The 26,240-nt window shown below is 40.0% G+C and overlaps 1 protein-coding gene across 7 annotated transcripts in view; it reads left to right on the plus strand.

Annotated features, from left to right (window-relative positions):
* Nucleotides 1–26,240, plus strand: part of NBEA (neurobeachin) — a 453,563-nt gene that overhangs the window by 422,492 nt on the left and 4,831 nt on the right. For 5 of the 7 annotated variants that reach the window (XM_069969916.1, XM_069969920.1, XM_069969918.1 and 2 more), the window contains 7 exons: nt 4,382–4,444; nt 4,807–4,896; nt 7,197–7,389; nt 8,660–8,731; nt 9,011–9,166; nt 9,367–9,537; nt 19,980–20,081. In XM_069969916.1, coding sequence (XP_069826017.1) covers nt 4,382–4,444; nt 4,807–4,896; nt 7,197–7,389; nt 8,660–8,731; nt 9,011–9,166; nt 9,367–9,537; nt 19,980–20,081 — 847 coding nt within the window. The remainder of the gene's footprint in view (nt 1–4,381; nt 4,445–4,806; nt 4,897–7,196; nt 7,390–8,659; nt 8,732–9,010; nt 9,167–9,366; nt 9,538–19,979; nt 20,082–26,240) is intronic. The other 2 variants (XM_069969921.1, XM_069969922.1) reach the window with 1 other exon arrangement.

A 26,240-nucleotide genomic window follows, 5' to 3' on the forward strand; every position in this document is an offset into this window, starting at 1 on the left:
CAGCTCTCTATGGTGCAGACAACCAAAATAAAATTGTTGAATGGTGAGAAAAGAAATAGTATGTTCTCACCTGGGCAAGTTGTGCAAAACTTAGAGGCACAACTCTCTGCAGCATAAGGCTGGGTTCACACTTCGTATATTTCAGTCAGTATATTTCAGTCAGTATTGTGGTCCTCATATTGCAACCAAAACCAGGAGTGGATTAAAAACACAGAAAGGCTCTGTTCACACAATGTTGAAATTGAGTGGATGGCCGCCATATAACAGTAAATAACTGCCATTATTTCAATATAACAGCCGTTTTTTAAAAAAATAACAGCAAATATTTGCCATTATATGGCGGCCATCCACTCAATTTCAACACTGTGTGAACAGATCCTTTCTGTGTTTTTAATCCACTCCTGGTTTTGGTTGCAATACTGACTGAAATATACTGACTGAAATATACATATACTGACTGAAATATACTGACTGAAATATACATATACTGACTGAAATATACGTAGTGTGAACATAGCCTATAAGTGTATCCAAACGGGGGCAAACAAGTGCTCCTACAGGGATGTCCAAAACTAGAACGTCTCCTCTACTCCAATCATAGATCAGAGGTAGTATAGGGTGCAGATCACAAATGGAAGTATCCTATACTACCTGTAATGTATGATTGTAGTAGAGCAGATGTTACATGAATGAATGTGGCACTGTTTCCAGAAAAAAGGATAACACAATGCAAATACCAGACAGATATTTTTCTTCTGTACAAACCCATTGTTGATATTTATATTTTTGTAAGTTAAAGTTGAATAAAGTTTAAATATCTAACATAATGTAAAAAGGAATGTCACCTATTTGGTCATTTCATATAGACCCCTTTCTATCAATTTCTTAAGGTGTTCTATTTTCTTTTTTTATCTATAGAAAATAGAAATTAATACTATGTTGTTTATTTATTTTATTTATTTATTTATTTTTCAAATATTTGTAAATTTCTGGAATATTAATCTGGACTTGTATGGACATTGCAATATTCCAATATCTATATTATGTATTATTATTATTATAAAAAAATATATATAATTAGTTTTGCATTAGGATTAATGTGAGGTTTGCATTCTCTGTAAATCAATAGTTTGGTCATAGGTAAAAACCACTATTCTGGCCTGTAGTTACAGAATTGACCCTTTATAAAATTGTTGATCATTTTGGCCCTGTGTTGTCTATGGGGGGTGGGGGGTTGGTTTCCATCACGATATATGAAGTTTAGCTTTTCTCATGACATATTTGTGTGCAGGTGTGTAGATAGCGTTTGTTTTTATGTGTAATGAAACACACATTCTACCCAATGCTCAAATGTGAAGAGACGCCGGAGGGTATTGATTCATTCCTGGTTGACAGGTGAAATCAGGGCTGCACGACTAAGCACGGCAATTATAGTATTAAAATATCAGAAGGTCAGAGGAACAGATAATATTCTTCCCTGTGTCAGATTAAGAATTGACACTCTTTGACAGCACGGGATCCCTGGCTGAGAAAATGATGACAGCTTAACTCATATTGCAGTTGTAAAGCCGTAATTTATAATGAACTTTACAATGACTGTCTTCTCCTGTGGTGAAACATGACAGAACACTCTGGATACAAAGCCTGTATCTCTTTCTAATATGTAAACATCAATTATATGGAGTATTAGATATTATTTGGAATAGTCCTTACCACAATAGGGACATCATAATGCTGTCACATTTCCTCTGGGCAGCTCTATTGTGTAATTGTAGAGAATGCTGTTCCAGCCCATTAGACCGCACTCTCTACTTCATTGGTGACGGCGGGCTTGTCTAACTGGTTTACAGGGGAATGGTGTATTTATGAAACGCGTGTGCAAGTGTATGCGAGATCCTCATCATTGCATAAAAACACAAATACACTATGTATAAAAAGGGTTCCTATAAAGCAGGGACGGGGGACCTTCGTGCCTCCTTCGTTGCAAAACTACAATTCCCATCATGCCTGGTCAGAGGAATTGTAGTTTTGCAACAACTGGAGGGCCGAAGGTTCCCCACCCCTCCTTTAAAAGCTATTTCCATTTCGAAGAAGATAAAGAGCCAAGCTTTTCCCCTTAAGAAGATAAAGAGCAACTGTGCCTCTTAGGTTCTGGTCAATTCTCCTTAAAAAGCTGAACATTTGAGGGAGATTTATCAAACATGGTGTAAAGTAAAACTGGCTCAGTTGCCCCTAACAACCAATCAGATTCCACCTTTCATTTTTCAAAGAGTCTGTGAGGAATGAAAGGTGGAATCTGATTGGTTGCTAGGGGCAACTGAGCCAGTTTTACTTTACACCATGTTTGATAAATCTCCCCCATAGTGTATAGATTTATAGAAAGGCTCATAGACCCTTTAAGAGCTGTGAGACCTTCATTGCCACAAACGGTTAATTTGTTGAAAGATCTTAAAAGGGTTTTATGTATGGTAAATAATTTAGTATACAATGTATGACTGGAAGAGGGAGGTTTATCCAGGGTTTATATTCCCATATTTGCGGTCAGGAAGATTTTTCTCTAATATAAAGGTATACAGCCCAACTATATAGGGGCTATGCTGCCGGCCTCTGGATCAAGCAATGCGAGATGATAGGACAGTGTCACATTTACTAGCTGTATGATATGTGAGCTAAAGGGGTCTTTCTATGTCAAAGATGGTGCTGACTATGCTAGCTTTGATAAAATTACAGACACATTACCTTTGCGTAAACCTTCTTAACGTGGAAAAAGGTGCAGCGGATCCTGATGAAGAGACACATGTGTTGGGTAAATACATCCTAATGCAACATCTTAGAAGGGATTGTCTAAAGCATAGGGAGCCTGTTGTATTAAACAAGAGGAAAGGAAAAAACACGTAGTAGTAATTTCTTCCTATAAAAGCCTGTCCTTTGTATGCTTAGGAGTCCAGTAGGTGGCCTCATCAGTGATTGACAGCCAAGCTTGCATACAGACATAGCCTTCAATCCATGATTGGAAGCCAAAATGTGCATAAATGACAGCTTATACTGAATCTCTATAAAACAGTATACCAACCCTCTCTGTTCTTACGCTATACAACATCCAGCCCACAGATTAGACAATAGACATGATATCTTTCCTGTAATAGTAAATGGTATGGCTGACACCAGTAGTACGCCTTTAGTCCGAACATCTTACTGAGTAAACAGAAATCCTTTTGTATGCAATAAAATACGCTTAATATATAGTGATGTACATTAGGTAAATGCTGAGTGTCATAAGGTTATACAAGTGCCAAAGGAAGTGACGTCAGACACTGGTTATATACCATGTTATGTGTATGATATGAGATCAATAATCACAGGTTTTTATTGTGTATGTAGTGATGGACTGTAGCAGACAATATTGTGCACAACAGAGAAGAGGAGAGAAGAGGGGGCAGCTCAGCAGTAACCACCTACAGTAGAGGGCTCCCTGTTGTCCCTTTTTAGTACCCTCTGGTGCTGCCTTCTATAGTAGCTGGCCCCCTATGAGTTGTATCCCTATAGTAGATGGTTTTCATTTGAAAAAAAAGGAAAAAGGGATAGAAAAACATGCCTTTTTGGCATAAATTGTGGTCAGTTTTTGACAAAAAAAATGATTGAAACAGATCGAACTGATAAATGTAAACCCAGATGTAAAGTAGAAAATAAATAAAAATAAAACAATATACAGTGTGTGTGTGTGTGTGTATATATATATATATATATATATATATATATATATATATATATATATATATATATAATTTTCTGGCTATGGATGGGGGCTCCAGAAGTGAGGTCAAACCTCCACTGATCATAAAGTGATGGTTTTTCCTACAGATTAACCATCAATTTAATAATTTTTAAACTGTACTGTCACTTTAAAAAGCCTTAATTTCAAATTTATTTGGAAAAGGTCTAATTTCTAAAATTGTAGGTTTGTTTACTTCCCTGTTGCCACCTTTGAATATATGTATTTTTTCAATGCTACTAAAAATTTATAAAATTAAACAAGTAATTAATTGTATAAAGCCTGTCTTAATAGGTAAGCTCCATACTGTAGTTATAGGCAGTGGTCAAGCAAATAAATGCATATCATCACAGAGCATCATTATATTTATATATATATATATATATATATATATATATATATATATATATATATATATATATATATATATATATATATGTGTGTATATACACACACACATACACTTTAATATTGTCGTATTGTGTTGTTAAATGATATGACCAGCATTGTCCATCTATTTTTTGTTGTCATCTGTGTATTGGCCGTTGCCTTGTCCTGCTCTCCTCTTCTCTCACATTCATTTAACTGTTACTTTTCTCATCCATCAAGATTCCTGACGCGTACTTTATAAGAGACCCCCATACTTTCCTCCTTACTGGGGATTTTGTTAAGGTACCGGAGCGCTGTTAGTGGTGTGAGCACATATTATTAACATGTTCACGTGTGTGTGCTGTGAGAGGCTGAGACATCTCTCCGGTCTTTAGCTGCATGTCATCACAGGTTAACAGTCAAAGATAACCCAGATCCTATCATAAAATGGTTATTTGGTTAAGTGAAGCATGCTTGAGAGAAAGCAAAGCTTGTCTACAAAAATACTAACACTTGGATGAGTCTTCAGCCCGGGAGAAAAGCACCGGTGAATTTTCTGGACTTCTTTCATGGCTGACTTGGGATGTGCTTGCATTGTCAAATAGTATGTTGACCTATCTCTTTGATGCATATTGATTATGACAATCACTCCTCTCTCCCTGCAGGCCATGGAGGCACAGATACAGAATTTTGGACAGACGCCATCTCAGTTGCTTATTGAGCCACATCCGCCTCGGAGCTCAGCCATGCACCTGGTGAGATATAACGGCATATATATATATATATATATATATATATGTATATATGTATGTGTATATATATATATATATATATATATATATATATAAGGCCTGGTCGTTCTTTGTATATCAGAACATGGGTGTATATCTTGAGTATAATTGATTAAATGATTTAATTACAGAAAAAAAATTGATATATACTTTCTTTATCAATTTCTCATGCCATTATTTTCTAGTGAAATGAAATATGTTCTCTTTTTTTAGGGTACAAACCCACTTGATGTATTTGCTGCGTGAATCAGTCTTAAAAATAAGCAGGCAAAACGCAGGTTGGCTTTATACAATTGTTCTGCATTAAAATACGCAAGTGCGTATTTTTGAAGCGTGAAGCTTGTTGTTAGCAAAGCATCAGTTGTTAACAACCTGTGCGAAAAACGCATGTAGCTTCACGCTTCAAAAATACGCAATTGCGTATTTTAACGCAGAACAATTGTATAAAGCCAACCTGCGTTTTGCCTGCTTATTTTTAAGAGTGATTCACGCAGCAAATACGTCAAGTGGGTTTGTACCCTTAGGGTGCGTTCACACCTACAGGATCTGCAGCAGATTTGATGCTGTGTTCAGTTATTTAAATGAATTCTGCTGCAGAAAATCAGCTGCAGATCCTGTAGGTGTGAACGCACCATTAAAGGTTTTTTTTTCTTGAGCTGGGCATTATTTTTATATATATATATATATATATATATATATATATATATATATATATATATATATATATATATATATATATATATGCATGCTCAGGGAGGGGGTTAATATAAATTAAGAACAAGTTGCACTCACTTCAGATTTATAAGGTTCTATGTGAGGAGAAAATAATGTGTACCTGTCATGAGTACCTGCAGTTCCCAGCACAAACATTGGTGGCAGCAGAGAGGTCTACATGGTGACAAACATGCATGAGATCATAATGCGCGTGACCCCCATTCTGATCCTCATGTTTATCGACATGGAGAACTGAACTTCCTTCAGCAGCGTGGAGTATATATACAATATATACTTTAAAGAAATGGCAGCAGCACAGCATGCGACACTGGCCTCTACTCTGCCACCAACATTTGTGCAGGTCCCCCTTGTCCACTTTGATCCAGTGGCGCCGAACACAGACTGCTGTTGATCCAGAGCAAGCCACATTCCACAATGTGCTGTATATTGTTATTAGGGACAGTTCATACAGAGTAAAAGAGGCGAAATTCCGCTGTGGAGATCCCGGCAGCCTCAGTGTCATACAGGCTGTCTTTTGGAGGGCTCGCACGCCTCCCCTCTTTGTGCCTTTCTGCTCCTCTCCGCTCAAAGAATTAATGTGAAACACAAAAAGTAGGGTGGGCACCACCTACCATCAAAATCAAAATAAATGTGGGTGCAGCCGACTACCCCATATATGCAACAATGAGAATGGAGAGAGGGACAGGAGAAAAATGGGGCAAAAAAGTCAGGCACACACCAGAAATAACTACAGTAGTAATAAACTTTATTGAAAACCGGCAAAAGTTAAAAACCTCTAAAACCCCCACTTTTGCCGGTTTTCAATAAAGTTTATTACTACTGTAGTTATTTCTGGTGTGCACCTGACTTTTTTGCCCAATTTTTCTCCTGTCCCTCTCTCCATTCTCAAAGAATTAATGTGTCCATTCTTTGAGCGGAGAGGCGCGAGACCTCCCATAGACAGCCTGTGTGACACTGAGGCTGGCGGGATTTGTCATGGAATTCTGCCTCTTTTACTTTGTGTGAACTGGCCCTTATGGGGAAAAGCTGTCTGTGTACATAGTAGCTTCTGCAGAATGAGTAGGGGTTAGGCTTGGACAGCCTTGGTGGCAGCAGAAAGGCCCTGTCACCCCTTACTACATGTATTTTAATGAAGTTATATTTCAAAGTAATATAGCTTTATTAGAGCAATGTATTTAAAAAAATTCAAATATTGCTACCCCTTTAAGTTGAGTACAGTTTGCAGGCATTTGATCGACCGCTATTGAAGGTGTATGGCCTCATGAACTAAACTGGTTTAATGGAGTTGGTTTTTCTACTTTATCTTACTGTGATGTACCTTATATAAAGATTACACGTCACACTGTGTAACTCACCAGAGCGGACTCTGTGCAGATGTTCAGCCAACAGGCACTGTTGGAAGATTTCTGCAGTAAAGTTGGCTGAATTAGAAATACAGCTCTGGGCTATAATAGAGGCTGTCCATAGGATGATACCGTTTACCCTGTTATTCCCTTGTATAACTTTTTCTTTCTTTTTCCCCCTTACAGTGCTTCCTTCCTCAGAGTCCTCTCATGTTTAAAGACCAGATGCAGCAGGATGTCATTATGGTGCTGAAATTTCCATCCAACTCACCAGTCACACACGTTGCGGCAAATACACTGCCCCATCTGACTATCCCTGCAGTGGTGACTGTCACGTGCAGCAGGCTGTTTGCAGTGAATAGGTGGCACAATACTGTGGGTAAGTGGTGACCTTTTCCACTCTATGCCAATTAGTTTAATCACATTGCTAAAATGTCATATTAGATTTAGGATGCATGAAGATTTCTCCCAGGCATCACAGCGTGTAGTCAGGGGGAGCTACATACAGGACTAAGAACATAGAAGAAGCCAGAATATGTACACACAAGTAATGGCGCTTAATTTACCGCTGAGTATTTCTGTTTCTTTTACCGCCTCATTATTAAGGGTTAAGTGCTGATCTTTGTATTGTTTGTCTCCGTTCCTGGTCATGGGTTATGGCCTTCATGACCCAACCCCTTCATACACAGAAGCTACTGTGCCGATCAGCTGATCGCTGTAGGTCGGGCTTTTCTGACCCCTGGTAATTAGATGTGGAAGCCACAATGTGCCAGAAATGTACCCTCCAGCGGCCACTGCTGGGGATATGTGGTATTACATGCAAGTAAATGGCTATGTATACAATGCAAGAATGGACTGGGTCCGCCAGAGCTCGTACATAGTGGCTGTGTGTGCTGTGTCATATAAGACGTCCCAGATTTTTTAGTAGATAAGTAAGGGATCCGTGGATCCTCCCCCGGCTTTTATATAACTGGCTGTAGCCTGCCCTATATCTGCCAATACCAATTACATGTATAAATGACACTACATAGAATGGATTTATACTGTATAGTATCCTTGTGATCCCACAATTCAGAAGCATGGGCACATGCACTAGATAAAATTACATCCAACGTTCTCTGACAGCTGTGTCTATTCTAGAAGACTTACTGCACACAAATAACATCCGAGTGCCACATCCCCTTGTATGTAGTGGGGTATAAAATGCAGCTGGTAGTGTTGGTGGTTGCCGACTTACCCACAGTTGTTACCATTAGGATTCAGGGAATTACGTTCCCTGTGGGGAAGTGTCCTGTTACATCAAAGTGCGCCTGGTCCATATGCTTTATCCTCACAGTAGGGTTCTGGCACGTTGTATTCCTCGGAGACTTACACAGAACTAGAGCACAACAACAAACTACTTGTCAGGTCTTCTGAATGCCAAGACAATGCTTTACTAAAAGAGTCAAGTACATTTTTCCTGAAGAGTATAAAGCAGATAGAAGAATTCGGTGGCCTGTAACTATCCACTTGTGTTAATTGGCTTATATTCAGACATACCATGTATACAGCACACTTCAGTACACATAGGTGTGTTTTATAAATGGCCATTGTAATATACTGATCCAGACTATGGAATTACTCACTGATCACAATCTGTTGCCATGCAGGTCTGAGAGGAGCACCGGGTTACTCATTGGACCAAGCCCACCATCTTCCTATTGAGATGGATTCTCTGATTGGTATGTATGATATGAGTTAATACACTGTTTTAATTCATACTAAAATCTATTACACAGTAGTAGAAATGAGCTCAACTTGAGCATGCTCAAGTCCGATTCTTGGGCATTTGAATACCGTTGGCTGCTGCCCAAGGAGTCTGGGAAAACATGGAGACAGCCTATTGCCAGTTTTCCTGAACTTCCTAGGGCTGCATCCAATGGTGTTGAAGTGCCAAAAGATCGGGCTCAGATTACACTCATCTCTATAATTTTATTTTTTGTTTTTTCATTTTCCCATAGCCAATAATTCTGGAGTTAACAAACGCCAAATCACTGACCTCGTGGATCAGAGCATTCAGATTAATGCGCACTGTTTTGTGGTCACCGCTGATAATCGCTATATCCTCATTTGTGGTTTCTGGGACAAAAGCTTCAGGGTATACTCAACAGAGACAGGTACAGGTGACTTGCTTACAATGCGTCTCTGCGTACACATTCCACTTTGTTTCTGTATGGTGCCTATGAACATTGCCGTGCCAATTCCCATCTCTATGCTCTTGACCATCTACGTCTGCAGTCTGATGGACTGTATATGGTAGTGTGTCAGGAGGGACTTTTATTACTAGGCACCAATATCTATTCTATTCTTTTTTTAGGAAAACTAACACAAATTGTGTTTGGACACTGGGATGTTGTCACCTGTCTGGCAAGATCAGAGTCCTACATTGGTGGCGATTGTTACATCGTGTCAGGCTCTCGTGATGCTACACTGCTTCTCTGGTACTGGAGCGGGAGACACCATATTATTGGAGACAATCCAAATAACAGTAAGTGCCCTGCTATTTATATGTTCATACTATGGTGTAACATCTACACAAATGTGTTCTCTTTCAATGCTCACAGTGGTCATGAAAAACTACTAGTATCTGCCCGTGCTAGTCTAGGGAGAAGGAAAGGGTGAGTATGGGGGTGGGTAACATGTAAATTATTTGTAAATCGAGGAGAAGTCATCTGTTAGCTAGAAAAGAGAGCAGCTGTATAGACGTGTTGGTGCATTACACACTCCATGGCTCCATGTAATACTTTGATTTCCCTGTAGCTCCACCACAGGGGAGATAAACACTTGTTGCTGGATTCCATCAGATATGGATTGTTGGAGGTTCTAGTAGCAGGACGTCATATCAACATCTTTTCTGACAAAATGGATGGACAGTAGACAAGCAGTAGAACTCTTGGTTCCCTCCAAGGAAGAACTGATCGTATACTAAACGCCGCATAGCCTGCACCTCTTCTTTATTAACCAGTATATCTTCAAGCAAATTAGCGCTTGTTAGATGAGAGTAGTGAAAGCAGCTTCCACAATGTAGGTTAAATCCAATTAGTTAACATCACTAGGATGAATATGGAAAAAAAAACCTGCTGCTGATCCACTTTGCATAGGAGCGGCGTTCAGTCCTGTCATGTGGAGGTGCGTATAGGAGATATAATGGAGAGGGTGGCGACATGAGGAGCTGCAAGCTTCTTATAATTATCTGGGCTAGGTGCTTGACTTGTGATGTTTTTCGAGGTTTTTCTTTTTCTTTTCATGACATCTAAGACAACTAATTATGTGTTTAGCTGCCGCGCATCCAATTAGATGGTGACAGGTGTGTTCTGTATGTGGTGTGCGCCGAACCCCCCGCATGCCGAGCGTTTAGAATGCACATATCAATGGCCGGGCATAAATCACTGTCCCCGACTGATTCTTCAAAGTACAATCCAGCATTGTAATGTATATAGGAATGCCGGTCCAAGAGTCATTGAATTAGTAACTTATTAGCTAAACAAGGTCCGGCTGGGGAAAATGTGTTCTGCGAGCTACCACTATGTATAGATGGCAATTCCACCATAACTAGGGCTTATATTTGGAATAGGGCTTATATTTCAAGCCTGCAAAACGAAGCTAGGGCTTATTTTCAGAGAAACACGGTAATTAGAGATGAGCGGTTCGGGTTTGAGTCCATCCAAACCTGAACTCTCGCCATTTGATTAGCTGTGGCTGCTGAACTTGGATAAAGCTTTAAGGTTGTCTGGAAAACATGGATACAGCCAATGACTATATCCATGATTTCCACATAGCCTTAGGGCTTTATCCAACTTCAGCAGCCACCGCTAATCAAATGCCGAAAAGTTCGGGTTCGGATGGACTCGAGCGTGCTCCAGGTTCGCTCATCTCTAACGGTAATACATAAATTTATTCACATATAAACACCTAAAAAATTACTAAATGACTCACTGAGATTTGATTTACAAAAAAACCCTGAAAGAAACACCAAATAAATTCTTCACAAGTTGCCACTTTAAATGATCTAAATACATGATAAATAAGCATCTTTCCGATCCTTACAGTACATTGTGCGAACACAGCCTTAGGCCGCCAATGGCTTCCTTACTCTATCCGTACTAAGGGAATGTTCACATGAAGTGTATGCGCTGTGTTCCATTAGTTATTTATATTGATTTATTCTTCCTTTATAATTGAACACTGCAGAAAATCTGCAGTGTATACTACGTGTGAACATAAACGTAGGAAGTAATTCCTGTAAGTTTTATGAGAGGCTTAGAGCCCCCATTATGATGCCAGTTTTTACCACCAAGGACATAAGGCCCTGGTGAGTGTTGGTCCATTCAATTGCTTTCCATGGGCCGTATGTCTTACCACCTTTAATAATTTAATAATATAGAGATATATTCATATCACTATTCTGCAAAACACTCAACAGTCTGTCAAAGCAGTATGCAGATGTATACGTGCGAGTACTGGCATGGGACCCATTAACCTTAAAGGGGTTATCCAGCGAAAATCTTTTTCTTTCAAACCAACTGGTTTCAGAAAGTTAAACAGATTTGTAATTTTATTCTATCTCAAGTCTTCCAGTACTTATCAGCTACTGTTTGTCCTGTAGAAAGTAGTGTTTTCTTTTCAGTCCAACACAGTGCTCTCTGCTGCCACCTCTGTCCGAGAAGGAAACTGTCCAGAGCAGGAGAGGTTTTCTGTGGGGATTTGCTGTTTCTCTGAACAGTTCCTGTCTCGAACAAAGGTGACAGCAGAGAGCACTGTGTCAGACTGAAAAGAAAACATTTCCTGCAGGACATACAGCGGCTCATAAGTATGGGAAGACTTGAGATTTTTAAACAGAAGTAAATTACAAATCTCTGGCATCTATCTCTTCATTTTCCAGGACAGCACACCACATTTAAAGTCCCAGAAAATACCAGTAGAGGCACAGCTGTAAATAACAGTCTTACATAGTCGCCCATTCATTTGCATAGGGAATGATCAGGTAGTGGCAGCTTCTGTCTGGTTCGGATGGGATTCCATAATTCTTACAATATTTAGATCCCTCAGTTAGGTTACAGGGACTAAAGCTTCTGCTTTGTTCCGATCAGTCCTTTCCTTCTCCTTTCTGTTATATGTATTTTTTTGTCCTGCGCATATTACTATATTCCACATACCCTTGTATCGGTGCAGTGCTTCTGGTTTGTTATATTACAGAATAAATGAGTGGCCCATTTATATTTCCCATTCACCTTTTAATTTGCTGTAATGATTCGGTGGTCGTCTTCCATTGTTGGAATGTTCTGCAACAATTACTTTTTGTTCAGACTGACACATTGAGATTGTGTTAACAGTCTATGAAGATAAATGGTTTTGTAACAGAATATTGAGCTTCGGCTTGCCTCTATAAGTAATGCTAAGATCAATACACATTGACATTTAAGTCAACATAAGTCATCTTGTATGGATCTCAAGGGGAGAGGTCTCTGAGATTCAGCCAGTACATAAAATAACCATTCACAGCTTATAAATCCGCGCTAATCTCTGAGCCACACAGACAACAATTGCCTATCATTAGTGCAGTCACGAGAGTATGGCCGTGTGTATTATCAGCCACTCTTTGTGACACAATGTGTAGTCATAGTCCCTGATGCTAATTTTCTGTAGCCTATAAAAGCCTATGGCCATGCTGTAAAATATCATTAAAGGGGTGCTCCAGCGAAAACATTTTTTTTGCAAATCAACTGGTGTCAGAAAGTGCCAGAGATTTGTAATTTACTTCGGTTAAAAAAAAAAAATCTCCAGTCTTGCAGTACTTATTAGCTAGCTGCTGTATGTTCTGCAGAAAGTGCTGTATTCTTTTCAGTTTGACACAGTGCTCCCTGCTGCCACCTCTGTCTATGACAGAAACTGTCCAGAAAAGTAGCAAATCTCCATAGAAAACATCTGCTCTCTAGACTGAAAAGAATACAGCCAATAAGGCCTGGAAGACTTGAGAGGTTTTTTTTATAGGAATAAATTACAAATCTCTGGCAACAGTTGATTTGAAAGACATTTTTTTTTTTGCTGGAGTACCCCTTTAAGAAGATGCTCCAATGTATATTGCAATATGCGCGTACCATGGCCATAGGCTTTCATAGACTAAGAATGTAGATGAATGAATCAGCTCACCATGTGTGCAGTAGCCGGTAGTGCTGGTCCTCATTAGGTCTGGAGCAGGTGGAGACAACGAGTCCAGGCTATTTTCCGGTGGCAATATGCAAAAAGTGGAAGTCCACAGCTCCAAGTAAAATATGAAGTCTTTATTTAGAAAATCCTCTTAAAATCCAATACATAAAATAAAAAACACGCCAACGCGTTTCAGGACATAGTCCCTTAATCATGGCAAAATAGCCATGATTAAGGGACTATGTCCTGAAATGCGTCGGCATGTTTTTTATTTTATGTATTGGATTTTAAGAGTATTTTCTAAATAAAGACTTCATATTTTACTTGGAGCTGTGGACTTCCACTTTTTGCATATTTCATAGACTAAACCTGTCTAATTTTGACTGCATTTGGTCTACTGTATATTTTTTTTGGTATGAAATAGATATATGAAATCATCACTTTGTGTAATAGGTGATGTGCAGCCAACAGCTGCATAAAGGAGTAGGTACTGTATATAGAAAATAATAAAGAAGCTGTGCTTACCTCTCCTTGCTCCACCACTGTCTTCCTGCCTTATCTCTGCGTCCCCCTGATGACCACAGCTGCCGACGACACCTCTGAACCCGTATTAGCAGTTGCAGTCCGCTCAGCCAATCACATCTGGAGGGATGTGTGGAGCTTATCTTGTTCTTTCTAAGGCTTTTCAGACTTCTACAGATCAATACTCTACAGATCATATAATGTTATAGCCTAACCCCCTAATGTTAAGTGGGTGTATGCTTGATTTACACCCCCTGACCCTGATTCATACCCTCCCCCAAGCCCAATATTCCCACTCAGCTAGGCCTGATTCATCCCCTTCAGTCTTGTACTTCTACCCTCCTGAGCCTGATTCAAGCCTCCTCAGCTTCATATTCACACCCCCTGAGCCTAATTCATCCCCCTCAGTCTAAGGGGGCATTCACACGTCCGCAAATTTGCAGGCGTTATGGACAGGGAAGAAATGTAATGGATTCGTTCCCCGCTTGGCATGATGTGTCAATATCATGCTGGCATCAGGGAAACTCTTTGAATTGCCACGGCACTGTAGTGATCTATGATTAATTGCCACCTGGCCAGCAACGCTTAAGTTCGTGCATTTTTGTGACTTTTTGTACCATGAAATTTTAACACATTGGAATAACATACAGAATTTTTATCTCAGGATGTGCCAACCTTCTTTTTCCTTTTTTTGTTCATTCTTTTTTGAGGACTTGGATCCTCTGGTCATGCAATCACAAGGTTAGCTGGATGGACTGTTTGTTGTTTGGAAAGTGGAGGACCTAAGATGTATGGAAAGCAAGAATGTTGGCCAGTACTAATTGATTCTAGCACATTATAAGGGTCCTGCTCCCCCACATCTTTCCTCTCCTCTCTACCTCCAGTTCCCCCTTCCTTGTTCCAACCAGTAGTGGATTACAATAGGTCTTATTCGGGCGGTAGCCCAGGGCCCTGAGCTCCTGGGGGGCCCATGGTCACCCAAACAGACATACTTTCAGTGGAGTATTGTCCCTGGATACAGTTTTGCCATGATTAGCAAAAAAAATTATGCTTTTTTACCACGATTTTGCACAGATCAAGGCAGCATGACATTATCTATCCTGTACTATGAACACCATGCTAGTGCTGCCATGCAGTATGTACAGTAGGGTAGGGGGGCCCAGGATTGGTAAACAGCCAGGGCCTATGGTGGAGTTAATCCGCCCCTGGTTCCCACCCAGATTATCACGTCTGGAATAATCCAACCTTCTTTCTTATAAGGAATAAAAGTTTTTAGTGTCCACATTCCGTCTTAATGGATACGAAGTTCCATCTTTGACTTTCTTGGCTTTGGACCTCCCCCCCCCCCCCCATGACACTATCGAAGAACCAATGGACTTCTTTTGTTTTAGACAATTTCTCAGCAAAAAAATAAATATTTTATGTCCAAAATGAAAGGGGAAAGAACCTTAATCTTAAATTGTGAAAGAGCATACGGATGTTGCACAAAGCTAATAACTCGGCTGACACATCACCAGCAGATGATGCCATGACAGAGCAGAAGGGAGAGCAGGAACAAAAGCCTTCACTGAAAAACAAGCTTTCACAAATCCAGAAACTAATTTGAAAGTGATAAAAATTAATTTGCACAGTTTAATTGGAAGCGGTCTCCCTCCTGAACGCTGGCAGAGGAGCTCAGGCAGCTTGTGCTACAGCCTGATTGAATTTTTTGTCAGGTAGGTATGTCGGACTCGCCTGCTTATCCTCTCGAGCCTTTCTGTGCAATATATTACGTTCAGCTTCTGACTGGTGTTCTTTAAAAGGATCAATGCTATTCATGTTATGTCCCCAGTGCCTGAAATTTCATTGATCTTGGGACTTCACCTGACATTTCTCATTACTTTACTTCCAACAGGATACTCACCGAAGGTGTGGGCTTCAGCTTCTCCATGTGAATTACAGCTATTTCTAAAGGGACTTTTTCACCCTCAGTAGATGGGGATCCTGTATCTTCCAGCACATATGTTCAATATAAATCCTAAGCCGTTCAGTGAAATAGGATTATTGTCTGCTGTCTGCCATTTTGGATATGACTTTATTTTTTCAAATTTAGCCTTACCGCATGAAGACGAAGAGTCGGTGCTAAAAGGAAAACTATTACCTTTGAATCTCAGGGTTATGTTATACCGGGAACTATACTGTGGCCATATTCATTGGATTTATAGTGTAGTGAATCTCAGTTTTTAGATTTGGCTTCAAATGATCAAGTTAAAATAAGAGAATCAGGTTCTGATAATGATGCACAGATTTGCAGTTTTTTTTTATGGATTCATTTGAGCCTAAGTGAAAAAAAATATTTTCAGAATGTGGAAAGTAGTTATAAATCCCCACATTGACCATTTAAAGTCACCTAGAATTTTAAACTTGAAAGTGCTGACAATGTTACATAGGTGTTAGGGAAGGGTTAGGGTAATATGTGTATCCTTTCCCTAACACCTCTGTAGGTATCGGTGTCTGCAGTTCCCTAACACAGCGTTTCCCAACCGGGGTGCCGCGGCACACTGGTGTGCCGTGAGAACCCGCCAGCTGTGCCGCGGGATCCCGGTCGGAAATTAGAAACTGTCCCTTTAATATCCCTAGAAGCTGCGGCCGCGCAGCTTCTAGGGATATGCCGATGGATTGATGTTCCGCCCGCTCACACAGTGAGCGGGCGAAACATTCAATCGCGCACAATGTCAGAGCAGGACCTGTCAGCGTCCTGCTCTGACATTGACTCCCATAGGCCGCGGCACTTCATGCCAGCAGCCTATGGGAGGCCGGGACGTGACCTCTCCGGCAGGCGTGATGATGTGACGTCATCACGCCTGCCGGAGGTTCAGTCGCCGCGGCTCACAGGACGGAGCCTGAAGAGGAGGGAGAACACACAGCGCCGATTAGGTGAGTATGATGGTTTGTTGTTTTGTTTTTTTTAAAACTATTGGTGCATATTCTCATACTGCAGGGGGCATTATATGGGGGCATACTGCAGGGGGCATTATATGGGGGCATACTGCAAGGGGCATTATATGGGGGCATACTGCAGGGGGCATTAATATATGGGGGCATACTGCAGGGGGCATTAATATATGGGGGCATACTGCAGGGGGCATTATATGGGGGCATACTGCAGGGGGCATTATATGGGGGCATACTGCAGGGGGCATTAATATATGGGGGCATACTGCAGGGGGCATTATATGGGGGCATACTGCAGGGGGCATTATATGGGGGCATACTGCAGGGGGCATTAATATATGGGGGCATACTGCAGGGGGCATTATATGGGGGCATACTGCAGGGGGCATTATATGGGGGCATACTGCAGGGGGCATTATATGGGGGCATACTGCAGGGGGCATTAATATATGGGGGCATACTGCAGGGGGCATTATATGGGGGCATACTGCAGGGGGCATTATATGGGGCATACTGCAGGGGGCATTAATATATGGGGGCATACTGCAGAGGGCATTATTAATATATGGGGGCATACTGCAGAGGGCATTATTAATATATGGGGGCATACTGCAGAGGGCATTATTAATATATGGGGGCATACTGCAGGGGGCATTATTATTATATGGGGGCATACTGCAGGGGGCATTATTATTATATGGGGCATACTGCAGGGGGCATTATTATTATTATATGGGGGCATACTGCAGGGGGCATTATTATTATATGGGGCATACTGCAGGGGGCATTATTATTATATGGGGCATACTGCAGGGGGCATTATTATTATTATATGGGGGCATACTGCAGGGGGCATTATTATTATTATATGGGGGCATACTGCAGGGGGCATTATTATTATATGGGGCATACTGCAGGGGGCATTATTATTATATGGGGCATACTGCAGGGGGCATTATTATTATTATATGGGGGCATACTGCAGGGGGCATTATTATTATATGGGGGCATACTGCAGGGGGCATTATTACTGTATGAGGGCAAAGCAGGGGGCACTTGTACTCTGGCCTCATAGCCATAGTACGTCTCATTGTACCCCTTTATACTGCAGTTATATGAGCCACATAATTATCAGCACCATATACTGTGGCTATACAGTGCACATCACCACAGTATATGGTGCTGATAATTATGTGCTCATATACGTGGGACTGTATGTATGAGTTTTCATGGGACTGTTATATATATATATATATATATATATATATATATATATGGGAATACATGGCACTGTATGTATGAGGTTACATGGGATTGTATATATGAGGGGGTTATCCTTTTTTATTTCACTTTTTTTAAAATGAATAATTTATTGAAAGGATCTCTGCCCGGCATATGTCACTCTTGAGGGCTTAAAAAGCAGCTCTTGTGGTGATAAGAAGCTGATTTAAAACCCCCAAGAGTGAACTCCGTGAACTATATGTATAATATGTACTGTTTTAGTGTCATTTTGTGCCATTTTGGTTGGTGGTGTGCCCCGGGATTTTTTAAGTATAAAAAGTGTGCCGCGGCTCAAAAAAGGTTGAAAATCACTGCCCTAACAGACGCTGCTTAAGACTGAAATGAAGAGGCATTGCAATGCCTCTCTGCTGTCATTCCTCGTCCATCCCTGTATTATAGACAGACAGGCATGTAGCACTGTCAGAACTTTGGTACTGACTCTCCAGGCAACCAATTCCCTTTAAGTGTGTAAATTATCAGGACGGCACATGTAGTGTAGTATATTAAACAGGTTGTATGATTCTGGGTATGTGGGGGTATTTTGGATGGTAACAGTATATACATCCACAGTTATTCCAAACCAACTGGGAATCGGTACCCAAGAGGGTTTAATAATAAAAGAACTGCTCGATATCAGAGAGAGTATTTTTTTTCCCAAAAGCTGCAGCACCATTCCTGCCCATGAAGCAGGTTCTTCACAATGTTTAATTTGGCTTGCAATTAAAGCATTAAAAGGGCTGCCCCAGCAAAAACGCACATCACCTGTTTGTTGGACCCCCTGAAATGTAGGATTTTATTTAGGTAATGAAATATATCCCTCCTTCTCTGGTGTAACTAAATCTAATTTGGTCAGTTTTTCCATTATATATTTATTTTTTTTTTTTTTTTTTTTAATTATTTTTTCTATCTCAGGATCAAAGAATGTCCTTTCCCATGTATAGCGTTTTTTTTCCCCCAATGACCCTTCTACACATAGAACACAAGCAATTTCTTCAGGAATAATGGTATTTTGCATTACCCTGTCCCCATCTGACCCGGCGGATAGCTAGCTGACCACACTTCTGCTGAATTGGTTAAGCCTGAAGCAATACGGTTTCAATTCCCTGCAGCATCTCATCACCTGAAGCCCTTTCTGTTCCTTAGCCTTTAGCCCTTTGCTACATCTATCATTTAGGATGTGACAGTATGCGTTGCTGAATTTTGAATGATCGCTGCAGTGCTTGGCATCTGTCCCTCGGAAGGATGAAGCGTTTTGTCCTCCAATAAGATTTTCCCATTGTCTTTCTTCCATCATCTGAGGATACAAGGTTTTTCTTGTGCCGTAGTTACAAAATATAACTAGACGTTTACTTCTTTGCATTATATCTTGTGACACTATGTGGTTGCAGTGGTGTCGTCTAATGTGATTGACAATACTGGTAATGCTTAGTGACTGTCATTGAGAATATTCCTGTTATGCATCCATAGTCTTATTACAGACAGCAATGTTTATTGGTTAGTAAATATTTTGTTGCATTGTGCAATTATCATGTCTAGTTTATAGCACAGTATTTCTATACCCTATATCAGATATACAGTAAGTATACATATAGGAAAATGCATTGGTGGAGTGCAGCATTGCTTGTGTCTGAAATGATTGGCTGCGTTTTTTCTTGTATTATTTTGGCTGCTGGTTTATATAGGTATAATACTTTAATAGCACTGCTAAATGTACATCACCCCTTAGGTGCGTGTTCATATGATGCAGCGCAGTCGAATTGCACAGCAAAGCTGCCATTCAACTGCAACCACAACTTTATTATGTATAACTTTATTATCCACCTTCTCTAGAGCTGTACAAACAAGAAATTAAAGGTACCTCAAACTCTGTTAAAAAAAAAAAAACCCTCTAAGGCTGGGTTCACACATAGGGGTACATTTATTACCATTGGCATCTTATAACTATGTATGTATTTAGCCATGGCAGTCAGTTTGAGTATATCGTAAGCTTGGGAGGTGAACTGAGATTTGACTTGATAACATTACATTTTCTTTGTGTATTTTTAGGTGACTACCCAGCTCCAAGAGCGGTCCTGACCGGCCACGACCATGAAGTTGTCTGTGTCTCTGTATGTGCAGAGCTGGGTCTTGTCATCAGCGGAGCTAAAGGTGAGCCCTTTGATTTCTTTAGTTTAAGTTCTGTTTTCTAATATTAAAGTGGTTTTCTGGTTAAAACTTGGTTATGATCGGGGACAAGGAAGTGTTCGTGGGGGTCCGACCTCTGTAGACCATCCCCCGACTCCTGTTTTGAATAGAGCTGCGGGTTGGCATGTGACCTGCATCTCTATTCATTCTCTATGGAGCCACCAGAGAAAGCAGAGTACAGCACTCAGCTCATATACATTTTTGTTCTGTTCTTTTTTGTTTTTATTGTTATCTGCAACTCTGTTTAGTTTTCCAAAAGGTGTCTCATGACGAGCCAATTGCCTTTAAGTAACAGTTACCATTTCTCAGGACAAAAACACAAAACTACAGTCCCTCAAATTATTTCCGAGTTCAGTGCAAGCTTAAAGAGGTTGTCAGAGCAAAATTATCTTGTCACCGATCCACAGGATAGGGGACAAGTAATATATCGCAGGGGGTTCGACCTCCATACCCCTGACCTATCTCCGTTTCAGGCGCCAGCTTGTTTATGAATAAAGCCACGGGTACAGCATGTGACTCATGGCTCTATTTATTCCTATGAAACCACTGGAAAGAGCAGAATAAGACGGAAAGTGCTCTTTCCGGCAGCTACATAGGAATGAATAGACCCGCGGGTCATAACAAAGAAGCGCAGGGCCTGATACAGAGTTTGACGACTGGTACAGAGTTTGGAACCCCTGCAATCTCTTAAGTTTACCCGGACATTTTGCTTTTTTTTTTTTTTACTACATTTTGACTAAGTGCTCTTCTGTCCCTTGTGTCAAAGTTTGACTTTAGACTTCAGCTGCTTCAGTCTGCAGATGATTTACTGGTCTTTTTCTTACTGAGATGTGATTGAGGAAACCATAGACCATAGAACAACTAACGTTTTGTGATATACCTCATCCCTAAAAGATTTTTAGAACAGCGCAAGCAGTCAAGTTTATACAGGAGTATTACAGTTATTTTATTCAGCCCCTGTATATGTGCACTATACAAATAACAGTACCAAAGTTGTGCCCAAATAACAATATACATTTTCCATATAACACTTACAGCAAATGTAACACTATACATACTCTACAAAAATAATATACTATATAGTCGCTGTGTAACACAGTAGATACTACCATACATAACTCATATAATGCCGAGATACAGTGACACAGTGATTTGTGATTGTCACAAACCTATAAAGCTAGCCCTGGCGAACCTATAAAGCTAGCCCGGTAAAACCTATAAAGCTAGCCCTGGCTAACTTAGTGTATTTGTATCGCAGATGGTGCTAACATCCCGTACACATGGCATACCTATCACTACTACACCTTAACATTAGAGACCATTGCATGTTGTTTTATCATTCGGCGGCACCAGTTAAGGAATCACATTTTGATGGATTCATCCTCCATATTTAGTGAACTCCAGTATATTAAAAGGACTGGTGGATTTACATGAATTTTCCCAGATGATTAGCTTACAAGTTATTTTGTCCCCAGCTGACACCGGGGAACATTCTCCGATCCTTTGATTGGATTTTCTCCTGAGAAGGCTTTGGTATACGGTTTCATTTAGCGTGTTTTTCTAAATAAGAGGACAGATGTCAGAGGCGCTTTAGGAAATCTCTCGATTGCACTTTATACCTAAGCTGCCGGTTACTTTGATCAGGATCCACCTCCTGTACAGCAGGACCCGCCTGATAATGGTCATGTTAACATACATTTCTCAATAGATTTGTTAGAGGCTCGCTCATTCCGATATAAGCTTTACCAATGTCTATTCTTTCTTTCATTTCTTCAGCTTGTTGACATGAATAAGCCCAATGTAATGACAAATCCTGGCCACCCTTATTTTATATGTCTCCTATCCGTGCTAAATCCTGCCGACCGGTTTAGCGCTTTATACCCTTTCTGTGGTGGGGAGGGGATCACACACTGATCTGATGCAGATTTTTTTTAATGCAATTTTTTAAGCTTTTAACAGGAACGGGTTGTAAGTGAAGGTATGTATAGTAGGAAAGAGTCTACAGCATTATGATCTATCAATTAATAACAAAGCATGTTGATGAATCATATTGGTCATATAAAAGATCTCAACAGTGGTCAGTGGAGCCATTGACTAGTGCTCAGTGAACTTCATGTCATGGTTCGACAACTCCACCGAACTTGAATGTTTGACATTTAGCTCCCGGCGTCTGCAAAAGTTGGATGCTGCCCTGGGGGATCCTGGAAGACCTGGATACATTCATAAGCCATGTTCACACAAAGTAACTGTCATATTAATCACGGCCGTTGTTGCCGATTACTGTGGTTGGCCGAAAATCAAACTTTCAGCAGATAAGTCTGCTGCCAACCAAAGTGAAGAACATGTGGCTTATTTTAAATACTTAAGTGGATAGATGGAGGCTCCATGGTTGTTCTTACAGCTGTGAGCACAGAAGAAGCCATGTAAAGACTCCTTTCTTTATCACTGCTGAGTTTCAGATAATACTGGTAACAGGACATGAAACAAGACACAGCCAATGAAGAAGTGTGGTGCTGTTTTGTTTTTTTTTTGGGGGGGGGAATAATACAGCCTACCTTATTTTAGTAATCCTAAATACCCCATTTAGTGATTAGTGCAGGACCCCTTAGAGGGACCTATATTTTAGAAAACCTCAGATATGTCACATCAGTGACACATCAGGCGTTTTCATGTGTGGGCGTCTGACTTCTTCTGTTCGACTTTTCTTGGAGATATGAGCGTACAGGTGTAAGGTGTACGCATAGAAAGTGTATGAGAGCATAAATCGCCAACTATATGGGTGGGGGAGCTCCACATCATTGTTGTACTAAATGCATTAGCCGACAGCTTTGGGAAACCATGAAATGTGCAATCTTAAAGGGGATGTGTCACCTAAATTAGACTTAGAAGTTAATGATAGAAAATAAAAACAGATTAGAATAAAACAACATTTTTTATTTCACTACTTGTACATTGTTATGGGGGCTGCCATATTGTTTGAGCTGTTTTTAACAGCATTTAGTGACCTCCTTTACAGCAAGACTCATGGACATAGACAACACTAGACAATAGTTTGTCTCCTTGTCATGAATGTAAAACATAACTGAGTGTACTCTGTGACCTGTGAAGCGGTCATTCCATAGGGAGCTGCTATTGTCTCCTCGATCTACTGGTTTCACATGTTGTACAGACCACTTTACAGCAGCCTCCTCTTATCACCACAGGAAGTCTCAGCTTAGTTTTAGCCCCAGTGACGAGAATGAAAACTGCAAGATATTAATATATAATATGGATAGAAAAATGGAAATTAAAGCGCAACTATAAAATATTTTGACCATTCAGTTTTAGTTAGCTTAGGTCATGATAAGACTTTTTGCAATATACATTAATAACCTAAAATGAACAGTTTTTTAAATACATAAGGCTGACTATGCCCTTATAGCCCTCTCTGGCTCTGACTTATTTCTGCATTCCTGCTGGACACGCCCCCTCCCTGCAGATCCGTCCTGAGTGTACGGTCTCTGACAGGAGGATCAGATAACAGCCCTGACACAGAGAGAGACATAAACAAACCCCCCTCCCCCCTCCTAGCAGCACGTTCTCCCCCCTCCCCTCACAGAGGTGACTAAGCAGAGCTGAGGGTGTTGTGTGTGAGGAGCAGCGCAGTGGAAGAGCTGGATGGAGGGACAAGTACTCAGTGCTTCAACAAGGAGGGACATCCCAGCCATGACCCAGCCAATGTACTGCATGAGGGAGAGTGGGTGAGTCACTGAGGGGAGGACTACAAGTCCCAGCACAACACACCTGTAGTCCTTCCATAGTACATATAATATTCACTATCAGATGTCTGCAGCAGGTGCCCCCACCTCCATGGCTGACATTATCCTACAGTGTAATGAGAGCAGATGACTGTATCTAATCCCACTGTGTGTGATACCATCTGCTGGGGCTCTGTATCTAATCGTACATTGTGGTACTGTATGCTGGGGCTGTATCTAATCCTGCTATGTGTGATACATCTGCTAAGGTGCTGCTCAGTGAATGGAGGGACGCAGCCAGGGAGATGAGGGAGAGGCCACGCCCACTTTCTCTCAGCCAGGAGAAAAATTCATTTATTCCTCTGAGCCAAACAACTGGGGATATCTCAGTGAGCGTACACGCTATCAACACAGTTTAGGGCTCTTTTTAAAAGGTAACACATGGGCTTTTTATTTGAGGAATTTCATTTTTTGGCTACTGAAATTATAGTTGCGCTTTAAGATAAAACTCACCAAAAATTCTTTTAAAATATGTTTAACTTAAAAAGATTATTTAAACAATAAGTAATTTTCTGATTATACATTCCCTTTAACATTGTCCAATAAATCACTAACTTAGCATGCTCATCAGCTGATTTGATCTTTTGTGCAGCACAAGAGATCATTGTTATCGCCGCACATCTTTGTGTAAACAGGAGACGTGTGCCCAATCAATATGCAGTGATCATTTGTGTGGCCCGGCCATGAGATATATTATGTAAAACACACTGAAAGCGTTGGCATCCTTGCATGGCCGAATATCAGGCCATGTAACAGGTCCCTAACTGTTCAGTTTTCCTTGAGAGGTCTGGGATAAGAGTCCAGATGGAAAAGCGGAAGCACTTTTGCAAGACTTAATCAATTGACAGCTGATATAGTAGATTCGGGTTCAGTGAAAATTAGTGTAGATTTGGTCAACTCTAGCTGGGAGGGTCACTCTACAGGGAAATACTCTGTTAAAGGGGCACTCCGTCAAAAATCTTCTTCTTTTTAATCAATTGGTTTCAGAAAGTTATAAAGATTTTTAATTTACTTCTGAGAATCTTGGGAGTCCCAGGTGTTGGACCTCCACAATGATTGCATTAGCCTTCTAATGTGTTGTCACTTACTGTAGTGGAAAAGCATTTAAAATCTATATGTATCTAATTAGTGAGGAAAAAACTATGGGGGAGATTTATCAAACATGGTGTAAAGTGAAACTGGCTCAGTTGCCCCTAGCAACCAATCAGATTCCACCTTTCATTCCTCACAGACTCTGTGAGAAATGAAAGGTGGAATCTGATTGGTTGCTAGGGGCAACTGAGCCTGTTTTCATTTTACACCATGTTTGATAAATGTCCCCCTAAGACTATAAAAGCCTTTAGATTAAAATATTTTAAATTTTTACTACTACTATTATTATTATTATTATTATTATTATTATTATTATTATTATTATTATTACTATTATTATTACTACTATTATTATTATTACTACTATTATTATTACTACTATTATTATTACTACTATTATTACTACTATTATTACTACTATTACTAATACTACTACAATTATTATTATTACTTTTATTATTATTATTATTATTCTACTACTATTACTACTACTGCTATTACTACTAATACTACTATTATTATTCTACTACTATTACTACTACTAATATTATTCTACTACTATTGCTGCCACTACTATTATTATTATTATTACTACTATTACTATTATTATTATTCTACTACTTGCTTACTAATTCTACTACTGCTACTTTTACTACTACTATTATTATTACTACTTTTATTACTATTTTTTACTATTACTACTACTACTATTATTACTACTACTATTATTACTACTACTATTATTACTACTACTATTATTACTACTACTATTATTACTACTATTATTACTACTTCTACTACTACTACTATTACTACTACTACTATTACTACTACTATTACTACTACTACCACTACTCTGTTATTGTTATTATTGTTATTAGTAGTAGTATTACTATTAGTAGTAGTAGTAACAGTAGTGCTCACATTCCTTAAATATTCAATTTGCATTGAAGGTGGGATTGAACCCCTCTGGTCATGAAGTGGTTAAAACCAGGATCTACTGCGATGATTGATATATATTTTTTTTCTTTTCTTTTTTTTTGTTAACAATTAATAGTAAGTAGCTTTACGTTAAAAGCACATCAGAGAGCGGGACCACATAACATGAACTGAGTATTGCGCTTTTAGAGCTGTACTATGCCCAATATTACAGACCTCTCAGTGACTTTTACAGAGGCTGAATTACTTTCATTTATGTGCAGCCAGCGGTGAATAATCCATGTTTCATTCAGAT

This window comes from Dendropsophus ebraccatus, chromosome 5, assembly GCF_027789765.1.
Source record: "Dendropsophus ebraccatus isolate aDenEbr1 chromosome 5, aDenEbr1.pat, whole genome shotgun sequence".
Classification (NCBI taxonomy): domain Eukaryota; kingdom Metazoa; phylum Chordata; class Amphibia; order Anura; family Hylidae; genus Dendropsophus; species Dendropsophus ebraccatus.